We start from the raw sequence: 19,580 nt of genomic DNA on the forward strand, positions 1-19,580 counted from the left end.
ATAACATAGGGGTTGAACACTTACTGACTGAAGACATTTCGACTTTAAATTTTGTATTAATTTGTAAAAATGTCTAAAACATAATTCCACTTTGACATTATGGGATATTGTGTGTTAACCAGTGACACAAAATCTAAATGTAATCCATTTTAAATTCAAGTTGTAATACAACAAAATGTGGAAAAAGTCAAGGGGAGTGAATAGCTTCTGAAGGCACTTTAATTCAGTTAGGTGCACCATTCCCCCACGATAGAACATACAGAGAATTCCTTCAGTATAAAAACATTATAGCCAGGGGTTTGGGTCAACTCCATTTCAATTCAGTTTAATTAATGGAAGACAAACGGTTGAGTTGTATAATCCTCATAGAAACGTTCAGCACTCTGAATTTATGAATTTGATATCAAGTAACCCATTACATTCTACATCTGGAATTAAGTATTGCATAAATTAATTAAATACATTACAAATTAAAAAAAGGATTCTGTCATGTCAGGGACTTGATATTATTTATTTGGTGTCAGGGTAAGGCATCAAAAAGTGTATATCTGGACTGCAATGAACAGCTTTGTGTAGGTGTACATCAGTATTTTTTTTATCAGAATGGATCATGAGCGCTGCCCTGTGGTAGGATATGAAAAGTAATATTTTCATAATATTGAGAGAGAAACATGAATATGGTTGCTCCATCTGTAAACTTTTATTTATAAATGATACCTCAAGCCTAAACCCAAACTGTAAGGAGTGAAGATTTTGATATTGCAAATAAGGAAAATATATTTGATTGTAAGATAGTTAACTTGGAGACATCACTGAAAGAGAAAACATCTCCCTCCGATGAAGTTCTGCTTTCTTGGTTCTGGTCATTGTCCTTTAGATTTGTTGACAACAGGATCTAAAAAATATATATATATAATTTGAATGGGAAGTATTAATTGTAAACGGTAGGTAATCCTTCTTACTTTAAGATGAAAAACATACGGTACCTTTTGGGAAAAGCAACTCGGTCCGTCGCGTGTGTCCGTTTCGGCAGAGTTGTTTGTCCTCCTGCACACTGTTCAACACACACACTTCAGTTTTAATAGCTAAATGACTTAAATGTAAATGTAATAGTATTTTAATAGTATATTGGTAGAGAAACAACACAATTATCATTTGAAATAAGTGCAAGAATATAATAACTACACAATTGTGCATTGACAAATAACAATTACATTAGATACATTTGGCTTACAGGACATATATGTCTGAGATTGGGAGGTCCTGCCAGTCTCTCCAGACGAAGTAGGCTGTGCAACCTTTCTCCTTACAAGGGGTGTGGACATGTTGGGATAGGCCAGGCCACTGTCTAGACAGCTCCACTAGCTTTGTCATCACCGACAGGAAGAGATCCCAAGAACGACGGAACTCTTCTGGAAACAAAATGAGAAATATGCTGATGTCAATGAGATGAAATTGTTTACAACACATTAGTGTGTTACTTGTAAATGTTTTTCCTCATTAGGACTAAATGTTTTGTGTTCATAGCGTAACTACATAGTTTGAGCTCAAATGTAATCTGCCCTTGAAAACCAACTTCTCTTTTTGAAAACGGTCCATGGCATTGATATGTGTCAGAAACATTTATTATAGTTTCCAAATTGACTACAAAGTGTAAATAGGATAATTTTGGTTATGAAGTCTCATCCCAAATGGAATTTGGTTAGTGAATGCGACATGATTTACTGTACTTGAGGGTTTCGTTTGTATTACAATCATGTGAACAATTCATGTCCTATTTTGTCTATGAGGACCAATGGAATGGCAAAAATAGAGCGAACCCCGTGCGCCAGGTCACGCAAAACGAACTTGGAAAATAGCTATTCTAGTACAAATGGCTTTCCATAAAGTTGTTCAACAATTTTGAGAAATGCAGATTATGGATTATGGATTACATCCAACTAGCTTCTACTTGGGCTGTTTACCGTCAAACCTGAGACTGGAATGTTGTTGGTAAATTGCTACGTTTTGTTTATAGCTAGCTAGCTACATGTCATTATTTGATTGCCTATGTCGCTATGATACTAGGCTATGATACTTTGATGTAACTAGCTAAATACATAACCTCTCCCTAATGTGTAAATGTGAGGCAGATATGCGGTGCACATGAAGACAGGTTTGATTCCTGCTAGGTAACGTTAGCTCATAATCAAGCAAACCTACTGACATGTGTGATACATGTTGCCAGCTTACTTACAATAATAATTCAACTCGTAGATCAACTGTGGTATTCCAGGGGTTCTATCAATGTAACTGTTTGCATCATTTCGAATCCCCCTTATTTTATGAAATGTTTTCTACATACGTTTTCTCTAACCCTTCCATCCCTCCTCTGATTGGAGTAAACGAATGAACAACAATACTACTGCTACTTACAGCTATTTCCGCTCACAAATACGGTACATGTATTTAAATTATACATACTGTACATTGAGTGTACACATCATTAGGAACACCTGCTCTTTCCATGACATGGACTGACAAGGTGAAAGCTATGATCCCTTATTGACGTCACTTGTTAAATTCACTTCAATCAGTGTAGATGAAGGAGAGGAAACAGGAAATATATATATATTTTTTTTACCTTGAGACAATTGAGATGTATTGTGTGTGTGTGTGCCGTTCATAGGGTGAATGGGCATGAAAATATTTAAGTGTCTTTGAACGGGGTATGGTAATAGGTGCCAGGCACACTGGTTTGAGTGTGTCAAGAACTGCAATGCTGCTGGGTTTTTCACACTCAACAGTTTCCCGTGTGTATCAGGAATTGTCCACCACTCAAAGGACATCCATCCAACTTGACACAACTGTGGGAAGCATTGGAGTCAACATGGGCCAGCATCCCTGTGGAACACTTTCGACACCTTGTAGAGTCCATGCCCCGACGAATTGAGGCTGTTCTGAGGGCAAAAGGGGGTGCAACTCAATATTAGGAAGGTGTTCCTAATATTCTCTTTCTGCAAGTGTTGGATTTTCACCCACAGCGACCAATCCACCATTCATTCTGAGCTTAACTCCAACCCGCCGATGTCCATAGATTAACCCATCTTTCCAAGGATAATGCTATTCTGATTTTAACTCCAACCTGCCGATGTCCATAGATTAACCCATCTTTCCCAGGATAATGCTATTCTGATTTGAATTCCAACCTGCCGATGTCCATAGATTAACCCATCTTTCCAAGTATAATGCCATTTTTCTTTTTGCAATACATCCCTCCATTTTACTGTGATGTTTTATGAGGGTCCTGAACCTCCCTATCTGTCACACCTTGGTCTTAGTATTTTGTGTTTTAGCTAATTAGTTGGTCAGGCCAGGGTGTGACATGGGTTTATGTTATTGTGTTGTCGTATTGGGGTTTTCGTAGGCATTGGGATTGTGGTTGATTAGGGGTGTGTTTAGTTTAGGTTTGGCTGCCTGAAGCGGTTCTCAATCAGAGTCAGGTGATTCTTGTTGTGTCTGATAGGGAACCGTATTTAGGTAGCCTGGGTTTCACTGTGTATTTCGTGGGTGATTGTTCCTGTCTCTGTGTGGTTTCACCAGATAGGCTGTAATTAGGTTTCACGTTCCGTTTTGTTGTTTTGTATTTGTTTCAGTTATTTTCATGTATTTGTCATTTGTTTCATTAAAAAACATGAGTAACCAACACGCTGCATTTCGGTCCGACTCTCTTTCGACAAACGAAGAACGCCGTTACAGAATCACCCAACACACACGGACCGAGCAGCGTGTTAACAGGCAGGAGCCACAGAAGAGGCAACAGAAGCAGCTTCAGTGGGAGAGGCTGCACCACTTGGAGAATTGGACATGGGAGGAAGAACTGGACGGAAAGGACCCTGGGCTCAGCCTGGTGAATATCGCCCTCCCGCCTGTTCAGCGCTTCTAGAGCCTTCCTCCTCTACAGCGCTGCTGGAGTCTCCTGTCTGTTCAGCGCTATCAGAGCCTTTCTCCTCTCCTGCGCTACCGGAGTCTCCCGCCTGTTCAGTGCTTCTAGAGCCTTCCTCCTCTACAGCGCTGCCGGAGCCTCCTGCCTGTTCGGAGCAGCCTGAGCTGCCAGTCTGCATGGAGCAGCCAGAGCTGCCAGTCTGCATGGAGCAGCTAGAGCTGCCCGTCTGCATGGAGCAGCCAGAGCTGTCAGTCTGCTTGGAGCAGTCAGAGCTGTCAGTCTGCAAGAAGCCGCCAGAGCTGTCAATCTGCATGGAGCAGCAGGAACTGCCAGTCTGCATGGAGCAGCTAGAGCTGCCAGTCTGCATGGAGCAGCCAGAGCTGTCAGTCTGCTTGGAGCAGCCAGTCTGCAAGGAGCTGCCAGTCTGCAAGGAGCTGCCAGTCTGCATGGAGCAGCTAGAGCTGCCAGTCTGCATGGAGCAGCTAGAGCTGTCAGTCTGCATGGAGCAGCCAGAGCTGTCAGTCTGCTTGGAGCAGCCAGAGCTGCCAGTCTGCATGGAGCTGCCAGTCTGCAAGGAGCTGCCAGTCTGCAAGGAGCTGTCAGTCTGCAAGGAGCTGCCAGTCTGCAAAGAGCTGCCAGTCTGCAAGGAGCTGCCAGTCTGCAAGGAGCTGCCAGTCGGAAAGGAGCTGCCAAAGCTGTTAGTCTGCATGGAACAGTCAGAGCTGTCAGTCTGCAAGAAGCCGCCAGAGCTGTCAATCAGCATGGAGCAGCCAGAGCCGTCAGTCAGCATGAAGCAGCCAGAGCCGTCAGTCTGCCAGGATCCGCCAGTTAGCCAGACTCTTCCAGATCTGCCAGTCAACCAGACTCTTCCAGATCTGCCAGTCAGCCAGACTCTTCCAGATCTGCCAGTCAGCCAGACTCTTCCAGATCTGCCAGTCAGCCAGACTCTTCCAGATCTGCCAGTAAGCCAGACTCTTCCAGATCTGCCAGTCAGCCAGACTCTTCCAGATCTGCCAGCCAGCCAGACTCTTCCAGATCTGCCAGTCAACCAGACTCTTCCAGATCTGCCAGTCAGCCAGACTCTTCCAGATCTGCCAGACAACCAGACTCTTCCAGATCTGCCAGTCAGCCAGACTCTTCCAGATCTGCCAGTCAGCCAGACTCTTCCAGATCTGCCAGTCAGCCAGACTCTTCCAGATCCGCCAGTCAGTCAGACTCTTCCAGATCCGCCAGTCAGCCAGACTCTTCCAGATCCGCCAGTCAGCCAGACTCTTCCAGATCCGCCAGTCAGCCAGACTCTTCCAGATCTGCCAGTCAACCAGACTCTTCCAGATCTGCCAGTCAACCAAAATCTTCCAGATCTGCTAGTCAACCAGACTCTTCCAGATCTGCTAGTCAACCAGACTCTTCCAGATCTGCTGGTCAACCAGACTCTTCCAGATCCGCCAGTCAGCCAGGATCTGCCAGAACTGCCAGCCAGCCAGGATCTGCCGGATTCAACTGCCTGGCTGGGCTTCCTCTCAGTGCTGGGCTGCCCCTCAGTCCCGAGCTGCCCCTCAGTCCCGAGCTTCCCCTCAGTCCCGAGCTTCCCCTCAGTCCCGAGCTGCTTCAGTCCCGAGCTGCCCCTCAGTCCCGAGCTGCCCCTCAGTCACGAGCTACTCCTCAGTTCAGTGGGGTTCTGGGTGAGGACTGTTAGGCCATGGTCGGCGGCGAGGGTGGATTATCCCAGGACGCGAAGGGGAGGAACTATGACATTTATGGAGTGGGGTCCACGTCCCGAGCCGGAACCGCCACCATGGACAGACACCCACCCGGACCCTCCCTATGGTTTTGAGGTGCGTCCGGGAGTCCGCACCTTGGGGGGGTGGGTTCTGTCACGACTTGGTCTTAGTATTTTGTGTTTTAGTTAATTAGTTGGTCAGGCCAGGGTGTGACATGGGTTTATGTTATTGTGTTGTCGTATTGGGGTTTTTGTAGGCATTGGGATTGTGGTTGATTAGGGGTGTGTTTAGTTTAGGTTTGGCTGCCTGAAGCGGTTCTCAATCAGAGTCAGGTGATTCTTGTTGTCTCTGATAAGGAACCGTATTTAGGTAGCCTGGGTTTCACTGTGTATTTCGTGGGTGATTGTTCCTGTCTCTGTGTAGTTTCACCAGTGGAGGCTTAAAGAGAGAGGTTTAATTGCCTTATTATTGAATAGTTTTAACCCTCCAAACTCATGTTTGTTATATAATCTTGTTTAACTTTATCTAGTTTGCCATTCCAAATAAAGATAAATATTTTTTCTTGCATGATTTGAAAAAGGATTCTCCTGGAGTTGGTAGAGCCATGAATAAATATGTAAATTGCGAAATCACTAAATAATTAACCAGGGTCATCTTCCTGTAAATGGATAGGTGTTTCCATCTATTCCATCTATTTAGCTAAGTTTTCTATCAAAGTTAATAGTTACAAGATCTGTCAACTTTTCCAGGACATGTACACCAAGCACATTGACTTCACCATTCAACTATTTAAACTGACGAGCTACTGTAAGATCCCTGCTAAATAATCAAACTAGCTAGCATTTGAGGGCGTATTTTCTACATGTGTATTTTCTAGGGACAAAATCATGATAAAAGCTCAACAGATAAGGAGGCAATGATCAGACACCAGTCCCGTTTCAGAATAATGGAGGAAATAACCACCATTGATAATGTAATCAGTACTGTGTGTGTTTGTGTCTTGTGTGTTGTAAGGTTCCCCTTATCCAATGGACTACTCCTGGGCCTGGGTTAGTAATGTAAACCAGTTAGTGCCATGCTGGGACATGTCCCTTGTGAATTAGCTATAAATCATAATCTCTGATTGGCTGTGTTCAACCGTGTGTTTACTGTTGGCTACCATGATCATACAGTGAGTCTTTCTCTCTCTCCCTCTCTTTCTCGGTGATAAGAGCTGGGTCAGATCTGTAAGTCAAGCTCCTTCGTGACCAGTATCTGTGACGAGATGGGCCTGGAGCTAATCTACTGGCACTGTTAACACCATACAGGAAGGCACACTATATATACACAAGAGTACGTGGACACCACTTCAAATTAGTGGGATTGGCTATTTCAGTCACTCTATTTCAGTCACACAGGTGTATAAAATCGAGCACACAGCCATGCAATCTCCATAGACAAACATTGACCTTACTGAATGGCCTTACTGAAGAGCTCATTGACTTTCAATGTGGCACTGTCATAGGATGCCACCTTTCCAACAAGTCAGTTTGTCAAATATCTGTCCTGCAAGAGCTGCCCCGGTCAACTGTAAGTGCTGTTATTATGAAGTGGAAACGTCTAAGAGCAACAACGAAGTTGCGAAGTGGTAGGCCACACAAACTCACAGAATGGGACTGCCAAGTGCTGAAGGGCGTAGCGGGTAAAAATCATCTGTCCTTGGTTTCAACACTCACTAACGAGTTCCAAACTGCCTCTAGAAGCAACGTTAGCACAATAACTGTTCATCAGGAGCTTCATGAAATGGGTATCCATGGCCAAGGAGCCACACACAAGCCTAAGATCCCCATGCGCAACGCCAAGCGTCAGCTGGAGTGGTGTAAAGCATGCCGCCATTGGACTCTGGAGCAGTGTAAACACGTTCTCTGGAGTGATGAATCACACCTTACCATCTGGCAGTCTGGGTTTGGAGGATACCAGGAGAACGCTACCTGCCTCAATGCATAGTGCCAACTGTAAAGTTTGGTGGAGGAGGAATAATAGTCTGGGGCTGTTTTTTATGGTTCGGACTAGGCCCCTTAGTTCCAGTGAAGGGAAATCTTAACGCTACAGCATACAATGGTATTTTAGACGATTCTGTGCTTCCAACTTTGTGGCAACAGTTTGGGGAAGGCCCTTTCCTGTTTCAACATGACAATACCCACGATGGGGTTCAGGTCCATACAGAAATGGTTTGTCAAGATCGGTGTGGAAGAACTTGACTGGCCTGCACAGACCCCTGAACTGACTGCTCAGGTTGGGTAGGTTACTTTCTAAATGTAATCCGTTAGTTACTAGTTATCTGTCCAAAATTGTAATCAGTAACGTAACTTTTGGATTACCCAAATCGGATTACATTCAGTTACTTTTAGATTACTTTCCTATTAAGAGGCATGAGAAGAAGACAAAAATGTGTGTTACCAATTGAACGACATCTACTGCATTGCAGGATGAATCAATGTTAAAGTTTACATTGCTGGCCATATATGGATGTTACATTTTACTTTATGGGTTGGTTATGTAGGCTTCTTCTAACCCATCGCCTTCTACTACATATATCAATACGATAAAGTTACAAGTTCTCATTTGGTTTTTAATGTAAATATATCAGAATTCCAGTCATTCCAATACATCTTATTCCTCTTGAGCCTCAAGAATAGGACTTGGAAATATGTAACCCCTCTCAGATTAATAGACAGAGCTGTGGATGCAATTATATCAAAATTAATGTTTTAACCATGTTGGGGATATACAGTGTTTGTTTCCATTTACAATGTTTACAAACATTGGAGAAAAACAAGCTTATATGTTGGGTTCTCATGGAGTGTGACAGTTGAACTAAGCTCATGAGGTGTTTATAAGTTAATATATATATATATCCTTTGATTCCTTAACTTATAAACACCTCATGAGAGTTCAACTGTAATTACACATATAATTAATTTATAAGTCCCAAAAATGGATGTAGCAACTACAGATTGCCCCTTTCAGCATATCAAAAGTGTGCTAGTTTGAGCATGTGTACATTAGGCCTATGGATTAATATATTTTAGCAGCATTAAAAGCCCCACTTTTATTCCATAGGCTGGGATCCGCACTATGCAGCTGTTGCAAGAGCGCAATTTTCACTGGCTGTCCACTGGTTTCAAAAACAATGATTGATAGGCAGCTTAAACCTCTTGAATTCAACCATCATTGGGTTCAAAGATACATATAGTGAACAGCCATCCACAACAACCCCAATCCGAAAGGCGCAAATAGCTAAATGGGAGAGCAGGAGTGTGATTCACATTGACGCGCTCTGTAGATAATAATAAGTGACATCTGTATCGCCATAGACTACACCACTGCTGTCGCGTCCTTACCTCCAAGAGTTTATTCAAGTTGGATAATCTTTGGATCCCGACAGCAGTCGCACCATTGGAAGACATAGAATGGACGGTAGCCTACAATAACCTATTCCTGCTCTTTTCCCGCGATCCATCAAACCCATTTGGTGTGTCATTATAGTGGTCTCTGACTTGTGGTCAGACTCACTCAGGTGGAACAAACTTAAACTTGCTCCTTTTTTCAATGTTGATTTGAACGTCATTGAGAAAAACAGAGAAGTGTCAAAGATGTTGTTTTCGCGAACATCCTTTCTGAATTTAAAAGTAATCCTCGAAGTAATCACCTAGTTTTTCAAAAGTATCTGTAATCTGATTACAATATTTTTGCTGGTAATGAAACGGATTACAGTGACCGTTGTTATTATTTTTAATCCTTCCTTTTAATCCGCCCAACCCTGACGACTGCACATGTCCATAACCTGTAATACATTACATGAATGGAAGGGTCTTCATCACTCCCTGGAGAAACGAAGACAGAACCTCACCCAGAGAGTTGTGCATGTTAGTTTGTTAGACAGCCAAACCTTACGTTTTGGGAAATAGAACATAGAAATGCCATTCTAGTTCTGGTTACACAGCTGATGTTGAACTCTAAACACACCGGACTTTGATTTGTTAGATAAAGTGTAGGCAAACTGTCTTTATAAGAACATCAATATGATATTTACAGCAGAAAATGTTTTGTCTTTCTTTAACAGGAACACATCCATCGATTTTTGTTGTTGATGTACTGTATGTACACTCAAGCAGGGTGATGTTTGTGCAATGTCCACATGTAACCAGCACCTGTAGGGGTATTAGTTCTGGGATTTGTATCCCGGGAAAAATCTGACAGTGGACATAAGAAGAGATGAGACAAAAGTAGGCAGTTATAGAATATTGTGTTGTAGGACAGCCGAACTGACTGATGACCGCGGGCATTCAACTCGCAGTAGTTGCTATCGTTTCCAATGTAACATTTTTTCACATGATGTGATGAAACATCGAAATTAAGTTGCAAGCTTCTTTCGTAGCAAGGCGTTTTAGAGCGGGTGTCTTATGAAACACATTCCAGACACTGGCGCTTGCCATAACTGATTTGACAGAGAAATATCAGCTAGATAGGATAGCCAGCTGCAGCTATCACCAAGCTATGCTAGGTAGCTGGCCTCAGCTTTTTTATTTTTTTTATTTAACCTTTATTTAACTTGGCAAGTCAGTTAAGAACAAATTCTTATTTACAATGACAGCCTACCCCGGCCAAACCCGGACGATGCTGGGCCAATTGTGCGCCGCCCTATGGGATTCCCAAACACAGCCAGATGTGATACAGCCTGGATTCGAACCAGGACTGTAGTGACACCTCTTGCACTGAGATACAGTGCCTTAGACCGCTGTGCCACTCAGGAGCCCAGCCCAGCTTTGGCTAAACACAAGGTAAGCGCAGGCTTTAACCTACACATAGAACTGAATTAGCTGACTATCTTGAGATGGCGAGTCAGTCGGGAAAGGAGAAGTGCTCAACTTCAAAACTTTGTTCTCTCCATAGCAAAGCTAGCTTAGCTTACATCGCTGTACTCCCTACTGCACTTGTTTATTGTGATTGAATGGCAAAAACACACCCAAAGCACACTCACATCAAACCACGCCCCAAGACATCTCTTATTTGCCTTCAGCCATTTCTTAATAAGCATGGATTAAAAACAAGGCCAAATCAGGAAGCGCAGTCGCCCTTCCAACAAAAAAAAATCAGTTTCATGTTTTGAAAACGTCTTTTCTGAACACCAAGTATGTGACCTTATTTAAACTAAAAGTGATCAGCTGGTCCTTATGAGCACTTTTCTTACTATGCAGACTGATTGAATTTACCCCATATTCTCATTAATTTGCCTCTCCAGATGAAATAGAGGAATAGCATACTGTACCGCTGGTCTCAGGTCTCTTGCAGCGAATCTGTATGTGTTGATCTCCATCTTTATTGTCTCCATCTTTATTGTTCTCTCTCATCAGCACCAGTTTGTCTCCAGAGCTGAGCAGGCAGTGGTCCTTCCCTATCCAGTGAGTCGGGTAGAGGGAGCACGTCTTGATGATCAGCCTGAAATACAAATAAATGTTGTAAATAACCACATATTTTATCTATCAATAGTTTATTTGTAAAACCATATAAACTGCACATAAATATTTATTTAGGAACATTTGTGACAATTAAAGTGAAACATCCAGGCAATGAAATGGTAGACTAGATTCCAATGCTACCTGTGGAAGAAGCCATGAGGGATCTCAGGTAGAAAGTAAACACAGACATTTATATCATCCAGCTTGTCTTCTCCCCACATCTGCACCACCATTTGATTGTCCTGCAGGTAGCTGGGGAAGAGACATGCTCCATCCAGATGACCCATGGCCAAGTTGGATGACTTCCACTGCTTCTCCCCGGGTTTGAACTCCGGGGCCGACGGGTTCAGGGGACTACCCACCTTAGCCGGGAGACAGACCTCAAAGTGCTGCAGGAGGCTAAGTAGCGCCCCCTCCTTAGTCCTACTTCCCACCACCTCCTCCACCAGGTCTTCATCGTCCATTCGCAGCCGCCTCAGTTCTCTGCGTACCAGGATCCGTGTGGCCGCGTTGTGCAGGGTGCCCTTCTCCTTGAAGTCATCCACCCACGTGCCCCGGTGGACCAATAGGTTGCCCTCCTTCCGCAGCTCGTCTCTGGGGATGGCTTCCATCTGCTTGACCAGGTCGTGCCTCACGATGGTCTGGGTTAGTAGAAAAGAGAGACGTTGGTAATAGGAGTACGGTGTCCATATTAGGACAGTAGTCAGCGGGGCTCTGGCTCAACTTTCATGGAAATATGATGTTGTTCTGATATGGACACCGTACTGGAGAAGACTTTAAATACAACACTGTAATTCAAATAGATTACAGCATGTTCACTTTGCTACTTAATTGTGCCACCTACAGTGTCTTGCAAAAGTATTCACCCCCCTTTTTCCCTATTTTGTTGCATTACAACCTGTCATTTAAAAGGATTTTTATTTGGATTTCATGTAATGGACATACACAAAATAGTCCAAATTGGTTAAGTAAATGACAAAAATGAAATACGGAAAAGTGGTGCGTGCATATGTATTCACCCCCTTTGCTATGAAGCCCCTAAATAGGATATGGTGCAACCAATTACCTTCAGAAGTCACATAGTTAGTTAAATAAAGTCCACCTGTGTGCAATATAAGTGTCACATAATTTGTCACATGATCTTAGTAAAAGAAAGGCCCCAGAGTCCTGCAACACCACCAAGCAAGCGGCACAATAAAGACCAAGGAGATCGCCAAACAAGTCAGGGACAAAGTTGAGGAGAAGTACAGATCAAGGTTGGGTTATAAAAGAATATCAGATACTTTGGACATCCCACAGAGCACCATCAAATCCGTTATAAAAAAAATGAAAGAACATGGCACCACAACAAACCTGCCAAAAGAGGGCCGCCCACCAAAACTCACAGACCAGGCAAGGAGGGTATTAATCAGAGAGGCAACAAAGAGACCAAAGACAACCCTGAAGGAGCTGCAAAGCTCCACAGCGGAGATTGGATTTATTAGTCCATAGGACCACTTTAAGCCGTACACTCTACAGAGCTGGGCTTTACGAAAGAGTGGCCAAAAAAAAAGCATGTTTGGTGTTTGCCAAAAGGCACGTGGGAGACTTCCAAACATATGGAAGAAGGTACTCTGGTCAGATGAGACTAAAATTGAGCTTTTTGGCCATCAAGGAATACGTCTTGAATGATGGATGGCGCTAAATACAGGGAAATTCTTGAGGGAAACCTGTTTCAGTCGTCCAGAGATTTGAGACTGGGACGGAGGTTGACCTTACAGCAGTACAATGACCCTAAGTATACTGCTAAAGCAACACTCGAGTGATTTAAGGAGAAACATTTAAATGTCTTGGAATGGCCTAGTCAAAGCCCAGACCTCAATCCAATTGACAATCTGTGATATGACTTAAAGATTTCTGTACACCAGCGGAACCCATCCAACTTGAAGGAGGTGGAAAGGTTTTGACTTGAAGAATGGGCAAAAATCCCAGTGCACAGATGTGCCAAGCTTATAGAGACACCCCAAGACACTTACAGCTGTAATTGCTGCAAAAGGTGGTTCTACAAAGTATTGACTTTGGGGGGTGAATAGTTATGCACGCTTATTTCTTATTTGTTTCACAATAAAAAATATCTTGCATCTTCAAAGTGGTAGGCATGTAGTGTAAATCAAATGATACAAACCTCCCAGAAATCCATTTTAATTTCAGGTTGTAAGACAACAAAAAAGCAAAAATGCCAAGGGGGGGTGAATACTTTCGCATGCCACTGTACTCAAAGCACACTTAACCTAATCATGGAGAGCTACAGGGACAGGAAATACCAGGTCTTGCTCTAGCCCAGCACAAAAATACCTGATTCAACTAATTGAGAGTATGCATTTGTCAAATACTGGGCAAAAAGCCTCCGTACCCCTGTAGCTCTCCTGGACCAAGTATCGTTGATCATTCATTTAGAGGTTTTCTTTCCGTCACCCTCAGGTCTCACCTTGAAGAGTGAGATGAGAAAAGATGGCTGAATGAACACCCTATCCTTCAGAGCAGGGATCTCCTCGTACCACACGATGATGCCGATACGATGGAGATAGCGTAGGATGGAGTGGACGTTCTCCTCGCCCAACTCAAGGTGCCGAATGAGGTCACTCAGAAGGTCATCGAAAGAAACTATTCCTGGTGTTGAGGAAAAGAGACGTCTGATTAGAGTAATGTGACCTAGTTATAATACCTCATTGTGTCGATATTAGGACAAGCACAATTTGACTGTCCTAACATGGACATATGTCAGTATTGATAATGTAATTATTAAAAATGCAATTAACAGCGTTGAAGTTGATTTCATTTCAATTCAGTAACTTGAGAAAGTTAATTATAAAATTACAATTCAAAAGCCATTAACTTTCAATAGGGATTAAAAAAAAAAACTTTAAATAACTTACCGTGTTGAGGTATTTGGTTTTGTTTCACTAGGTCATGAATGACTAACTCAACTTCTTTGTAGCTTTTGGGCAGGGTCCTTTCAGCACATGGGAATGTGTCCTTTGTTAAGATATGCCTCACAATGTGCTCCTTGAGCTTGACAATGTCCTCATGCATAGTGCAGTCAATAGGTACAAGTTCCAGGACCTGCAAACACATTAGAAACCAATTCATATACTTGCAGATCAAATGTTAGGCCACTTCAAAGAGCAAACACGCTTTACAACACTCAAATTAGGACACAATACCTGTAAATGATACTCCATAAGCCGGTCAAGTTCGCTCATCTGTTCAGAAAACAGAGAGGGGTCTATATTGCCCTTCAGGTTCTTCTGCTGTAGTTGTAAAACCTCCTTCCTTTCTTTGAGCATGACTCGAACATTCTCCTCGATGTGTCTCTTCTTCTCCCTCACCTCATCTTGGTCTTGACACTGGTCACAATGAGTTCCCACCAGTAAGACCACAGAGGCAGGGACGCGAAGCTGGATGTTATTGATCCAGAAACACACCTTCTCTTTGAAAGACTGGGGGTCTTCCATGTTGTAGCTGAGACATTACAAAGATACATTTTGACATGTAAGGCAAGGTCATACCCAAGTCAGTAAAACCAACAAACTATATTCATCAATATACTGTACTATCAATAAAGCATTAGTGATCTGTTGATGAAAATATTAGAAGACTGTAAAAGACTGTTAAATGACAAATGTCAGTTTCCCACAAATTAACACGTGTGCACAGTGATCTCCATCAACTGACATGTTTACCTGGCCAAATCAACAGCGAGGATAACGAGGGCTCTGGGGGTGATGAAGACGTGATGCGTCAGGTAGTATTCTTCCTGCCCTGCGAAGTCCCAGAATAGGAACCGGATCCCCTCCATATCCATCTCACTGATCTCTATCCCCTCCGTTCTGTCCTCCTCATCTACCCTCACAGCCTCCCCTGCTTCATACTACGACACAGCGTGGACTTTCCAGCCATGGAGGAACCCAGGAACATGGTCTTGACTGTCCAGGCTGTGGTGTGCGTGTCAGGGCCTTCCTCCTCCATCATGGCAAAGTAGCTCTGAATGTCTCTCACTCCTCCGTCACACACCTCCTCTGGGGGGGTCCTCAGCGGGTTCCCTGTGGCCTTGAACAGGGTCAGCTCCGAGTTCCCCTCCTGGAACAGCTGGGCTGGAAGTTCAGTCAGGCTATTCCGATCTACAAACAGCTCCTTGAGTTTAGGTAGCCCCACCACTGCCTGGATGTCCTTCAGGCAGTTATTGGACAGGTTGAGGTAGGTGAGGCTGTGACATTGACTCAGGTCCACTGGGAGTTTGGCCAGACGGTTGGTGCTGAGCTTGAGGAACTGTAGCTTCCCCAGATGAGGGAAGACATCTTCAGGGATGACCTTGATGTTATTCTGGTTCATGTAGAGCCGCTCCAGAAGTTTCAAAGATCTAAACTCCAGGGGAAAGTCCATCAGCTCATTCTTGGAGAGGTTGAGGTCTCTCAGGTTTACCAGGTTGGAGATCCAATTGAGCTGTCTCAGTTTGTTCCTTTGGAGGTCCAACCTTCTGACCTCGTCAGCATGCTCCAGGAGAATCGGAGGGACGGACTTCAGTTTTCTACCAGACAGGTCCCAATCTTTCTTACTCTGCCCAGTACCTAAAATGACATACATGTTAGGGAGACCTTGCCATGAAGGCATCTTATTCACACTGTTAAAGCAGTATATATTCAGGACAAACAATTAAATGTTGTTACATTGAGGAGCGGCACTTAATACACTTTTATAATCTAATCTGTAATCTATCCACAATAAAAACAGATTATGTCTGGCCACAACAGCATCAACATCTTTGAAGTCTCCTATCAACAGTAGTTACAAGACTGAATTAATGTGTGAGGTTTCCACACAAACAAATAAGGAGTATGACTCATTGATTTACAAAACATTAGGAACACCTTCCTAATATTGAGTTGCACCCCATTTTGCCCTCAGAACAGTCTCAATTTGTTGGGGCATGGACTCTACAAGGTGTTGAAAATGTTCCACATGGATGCTGGCCCATGTTAACTTCAATGCTTCCAAAGTTGTGTCAAGCTGGATGGATGTCCTTTGGGTGGTGGACCATTCTTTATACACACAGGAAACTGTTGAGCGTGAAAACCCAGCAGCATTGTAGTTATTGACACACTCAAACCGGTGGGTCTGGCACCTTCTACCATAAAAGTTAAAAGGCATTTAAATAATTTGTTTTGCCAAATCACCCTCTGGATGGCATACATGCACAATCCATGTTTCAATTGCCCTAAGGTTTAAAAATCCTTCTTTAACCTGTCTCCTCCCTTTCATCTAAACTGATTGAAGGTTACACATGGATTCACCTGGTCAGTTTATATCATGGGAAGAGCAGGTGTTCCTAATATTTTGTACACTCAGTATATGACTCATCAGTTCACTCCAGTTCACTCAGTTGTCATTACCAGTAACTACGATGTTTCCTTTACAATCATTTATGACTGGGTTAAAGTCAGCCTTATATTCCTGAATGTGACTCTGATATGTATTATTTAATCTAGTTACAGTTGTATTACGCAATCCTTCATTTGATAATAGTTGTCAGTTAAACAATAAACTGAATTTCACTATGGCAAAAGAGAAAGTAACGAGACAAAAGCAAAGAGAGTTGTCTGTCTTTCATATTTTCATTTAAAATCCCCAATCCTCTCTCTCATCAATGAGTTACATAGGCAGTCATATAATTATTATCTATTATCTAATGCTAGTTCATTATGAAGAGCGTCATGGTACTTGCCATTAGGTCGAGACATGTTGCCAGACAGTGTTTGTGGTGCGTTGTCTCACCCACTTTCACAACCGGTATGCAAGGAGCTCTACACACAGGCAAATTCACCACTCTTCTTACTTCCTGGTTGTCTCTAATACGTAGGTCCAAACAGTTCACTTCTCATCACATTCATGCAAGATTATTGCTCCTTTTTTATAAAAGAAAAGTATAGACTCTGAAGTACAACACAGAATAGGTATTTAAAAAAGAATATAAGGGCTTACAAGATACACATTTTTACTGCCAAAACTTTTTCAAAACACAGACAAGTATTCTGATCATCTAAATAGTCGGATTGTGCAGATGTTTTGCATCTATAAAGAACCAAGTGCGGTTGTGTGACAATGAATGGTAAGGGGGAAAAAGTGGCACTATGCATTTAAAATAATATAGACAATATATCTAATCAACATTCAAAAATCTAGAAAGCTTTGGTTTCGATATCCTCTGTCATACTTGACTTTCGTTTACTGTAAATGTCCCCTCGGTATAGAGCTCACCAGTTTGTAGTCCTAAAAAAAGGAAATGAGTTACGTCTGGTTTGTTCAGCCATTCTTATGGGGAAAATGAATGGGGAAAGAAATAGGGTTTCGGGATAAACGTCAAAAATAAGGCTTAGGATTTCATATACGTTTTGTTCTATTGGATAATATCAGATAGTTAACATTACCTTTATGCATTATGAAGCCTTTATGTGCTTTTTTATGACATAAACACTTCAAAATCCACAAAAAGTCACGTTAGCTGATAAAGATGACCTCATAGAACAAAATGTATAAGATCGCCTAAGCCTGTGTATACCACATATCATATCTTCGGCATTTATCCAAAAACCCTACTTAAACGGCATTCATTTCCCTATAGGCTTTGTCCAACGAACCATGACGGAGTTAGTGCCAAGAAAAATATGTTATTAGTTTCAGTCGCAACGCACAAGCCCAGCCCACCGGAGGATGGTCTTCTTCAGCCATCTATTTTCTGCGGTTGAGTGTTGCAAAATCCACTTGTCACTTGAATGCTTTCCTTTTACTCCTGTGACCCTTTAATACTCTTGCTTGAGCCTGTCATTTTTGCCTGTTAACATTAAGACTGCGAAAATGTTTGTAATGTCCTGTCGAACACACAGGTCTGTCTGAAATGGGCTCGATTGAATATATTGGGCGCGTTCGAGTGGACCAGTTTTGATAAGACGTTGAACAACGTTGGTCACCGCCATTCGAAGTGTGCAGCATAATGGGTATAAACTTGTCCAACTTGCAACCTGCATGACCTTTACAACAACCAAATGATCACAGGTCATGAACTTTCGACTGCAGTCGACTGGAAATGTCTCCATTTGCTCCTCACCAACAACTGCAACTTGAAGTCAGAACCACAGCATTGTGTGAGACCTGTTTTTCTGGAAGTGAAAGGCACCATATGCTCATAAATATAGCCACCTATCATTGGTTATTATCAATGCATGTTTACTGTTTCTGGTGCATGACTGTTTAGAACTTAAATACATATTTATCATTACATCCTTACAATCTAATTACATAGGCCTACATGTGATCCACATTTCTAACATAAATAAATGCAGTATCCTACTTTCAACAATATTTATCTAGATGTTACTGCAATGTTGTGTCCCATGTTAAAGCCTACAATTAGTCTTGTCTGTAGTATTGCTGTCACCAAACAAATTCACATTTGTTGATTGTTTATTAAGTGTGAATAAAATGGAATATGTTGTAGGCTATACATGGGTTATTGTAGGGGATTTCGACACTGGCAATTTAAGAGGCTTAATCTGTGTCAGAGAAACCGACCCTTAAACCCCCTAATCTATTGACACACCGGTGAGTCAATTTAAGTAACACAATACAAAAAATCCACTGCAAAATCTGTCAGTTTAAGCTAGAGATGTGTATTTTTTTCCATGGGCTGCGTCTCAATCCAACACATCTGCCTACCCTTCCGCATCTGCGGTGGAAAGTGACTGAGCTACAGCTCTGTTTGTCAGACCAGGAGACATCCTGGAAATTGGTCTTCTCATGAAAAAGCATGTGTTTGTAGCATCCAAACGCTTACAAATGGTTACAAACTATTATGAACACTCTATAGAAAGAGGAGACTCTCACAAACACGATAGTGTTCTCCGTTTTGCTTTACGACCTACACAACCCCCACGGGACTCATCTGAATTGCTGGTGTGCCAACGTTTGTCTGTAGCGTCTGCACAGTTTGAGCTAAAACTACAGTAATGTGACCCCACTGTAGAAAGGCGAGACTTTCACGAACACGACTGTGCTCTCCATTTTGCTTTACAAGTGTCCCGGGACTAGTCTAAAGCTAAAAAAATATGTTTCTTAAGCTTTCTTATATCTCCTTGTCACGGATCCCCCGGTACTGCTGCTCATTCCATTCCCCCGGCTCTGGAGGTCTACGTCACTGGCCTTCTAGGTGTCACTGAACTGGATTCGTTACCACCAACCCCAGACTGTCTTGTCTTCAGGCATTTGGAAATTGCTCCCAAGTATGAACCAGACTTGTGGATGTCTACAAATGTTATTCTGAGGTCTTGGCTGATTTCTTTTGATTTCCCCATGATGTCAAGGAAAGAGGCAATGAGTTTGAAGGTAGGCCTTAAAATACAT

The 19,580-nt window shown here is 42.7% G+C and overlaps 1 protein-coding gene across 1 annotated transcript; it reads right to left on the minus strand.

Annotated features, from left to right (window-relative positions):
* Positions 1–201: 201 nt before the first annotated feature.
* Positions 202–17,438, minus strand: si:ch211-210p4.6 (malignant fibrous histiocytoma-amplified sequence 1 homolog). Its single transcript, XM_064974867.1, is given in 11 exon segments — positions 202–895; positions 987–1,054; positions 1,235–1,412; positions 10,958–11,127; positions 11,289–11,788; positions 13,615–13,796; positions 14,063–14,249; positions 14,351–14,648; positions 14,870–15,050; positions 15,053–15,754; positions 16,909–17,438. Coding segments are annotated over 11 exon segments (2,514 nt in total). The 5' UTR covers positions 16,925–17,438; the 3' UTR covers positions 202–863.
* Between the last annotated feature and the right edge of the window lie 2,142 nt (positions 17,439–19,580).

This window comes from Oncorhynchus masou, chromosome 1, assembly GCF_036934945.1.
Source record: "Oncorhynchus masou masou isolate Uvic2021 chromosome 1, UVic_Omas_1.1, whole genome shotgun sequence".
Taxonomy (NCBI): Eukaryota; Metazoa; Chordata; class Actinopteri; order Salmoniformes; family Salmonidae; genus Oncorhynchus; species Oncorhynchus masou.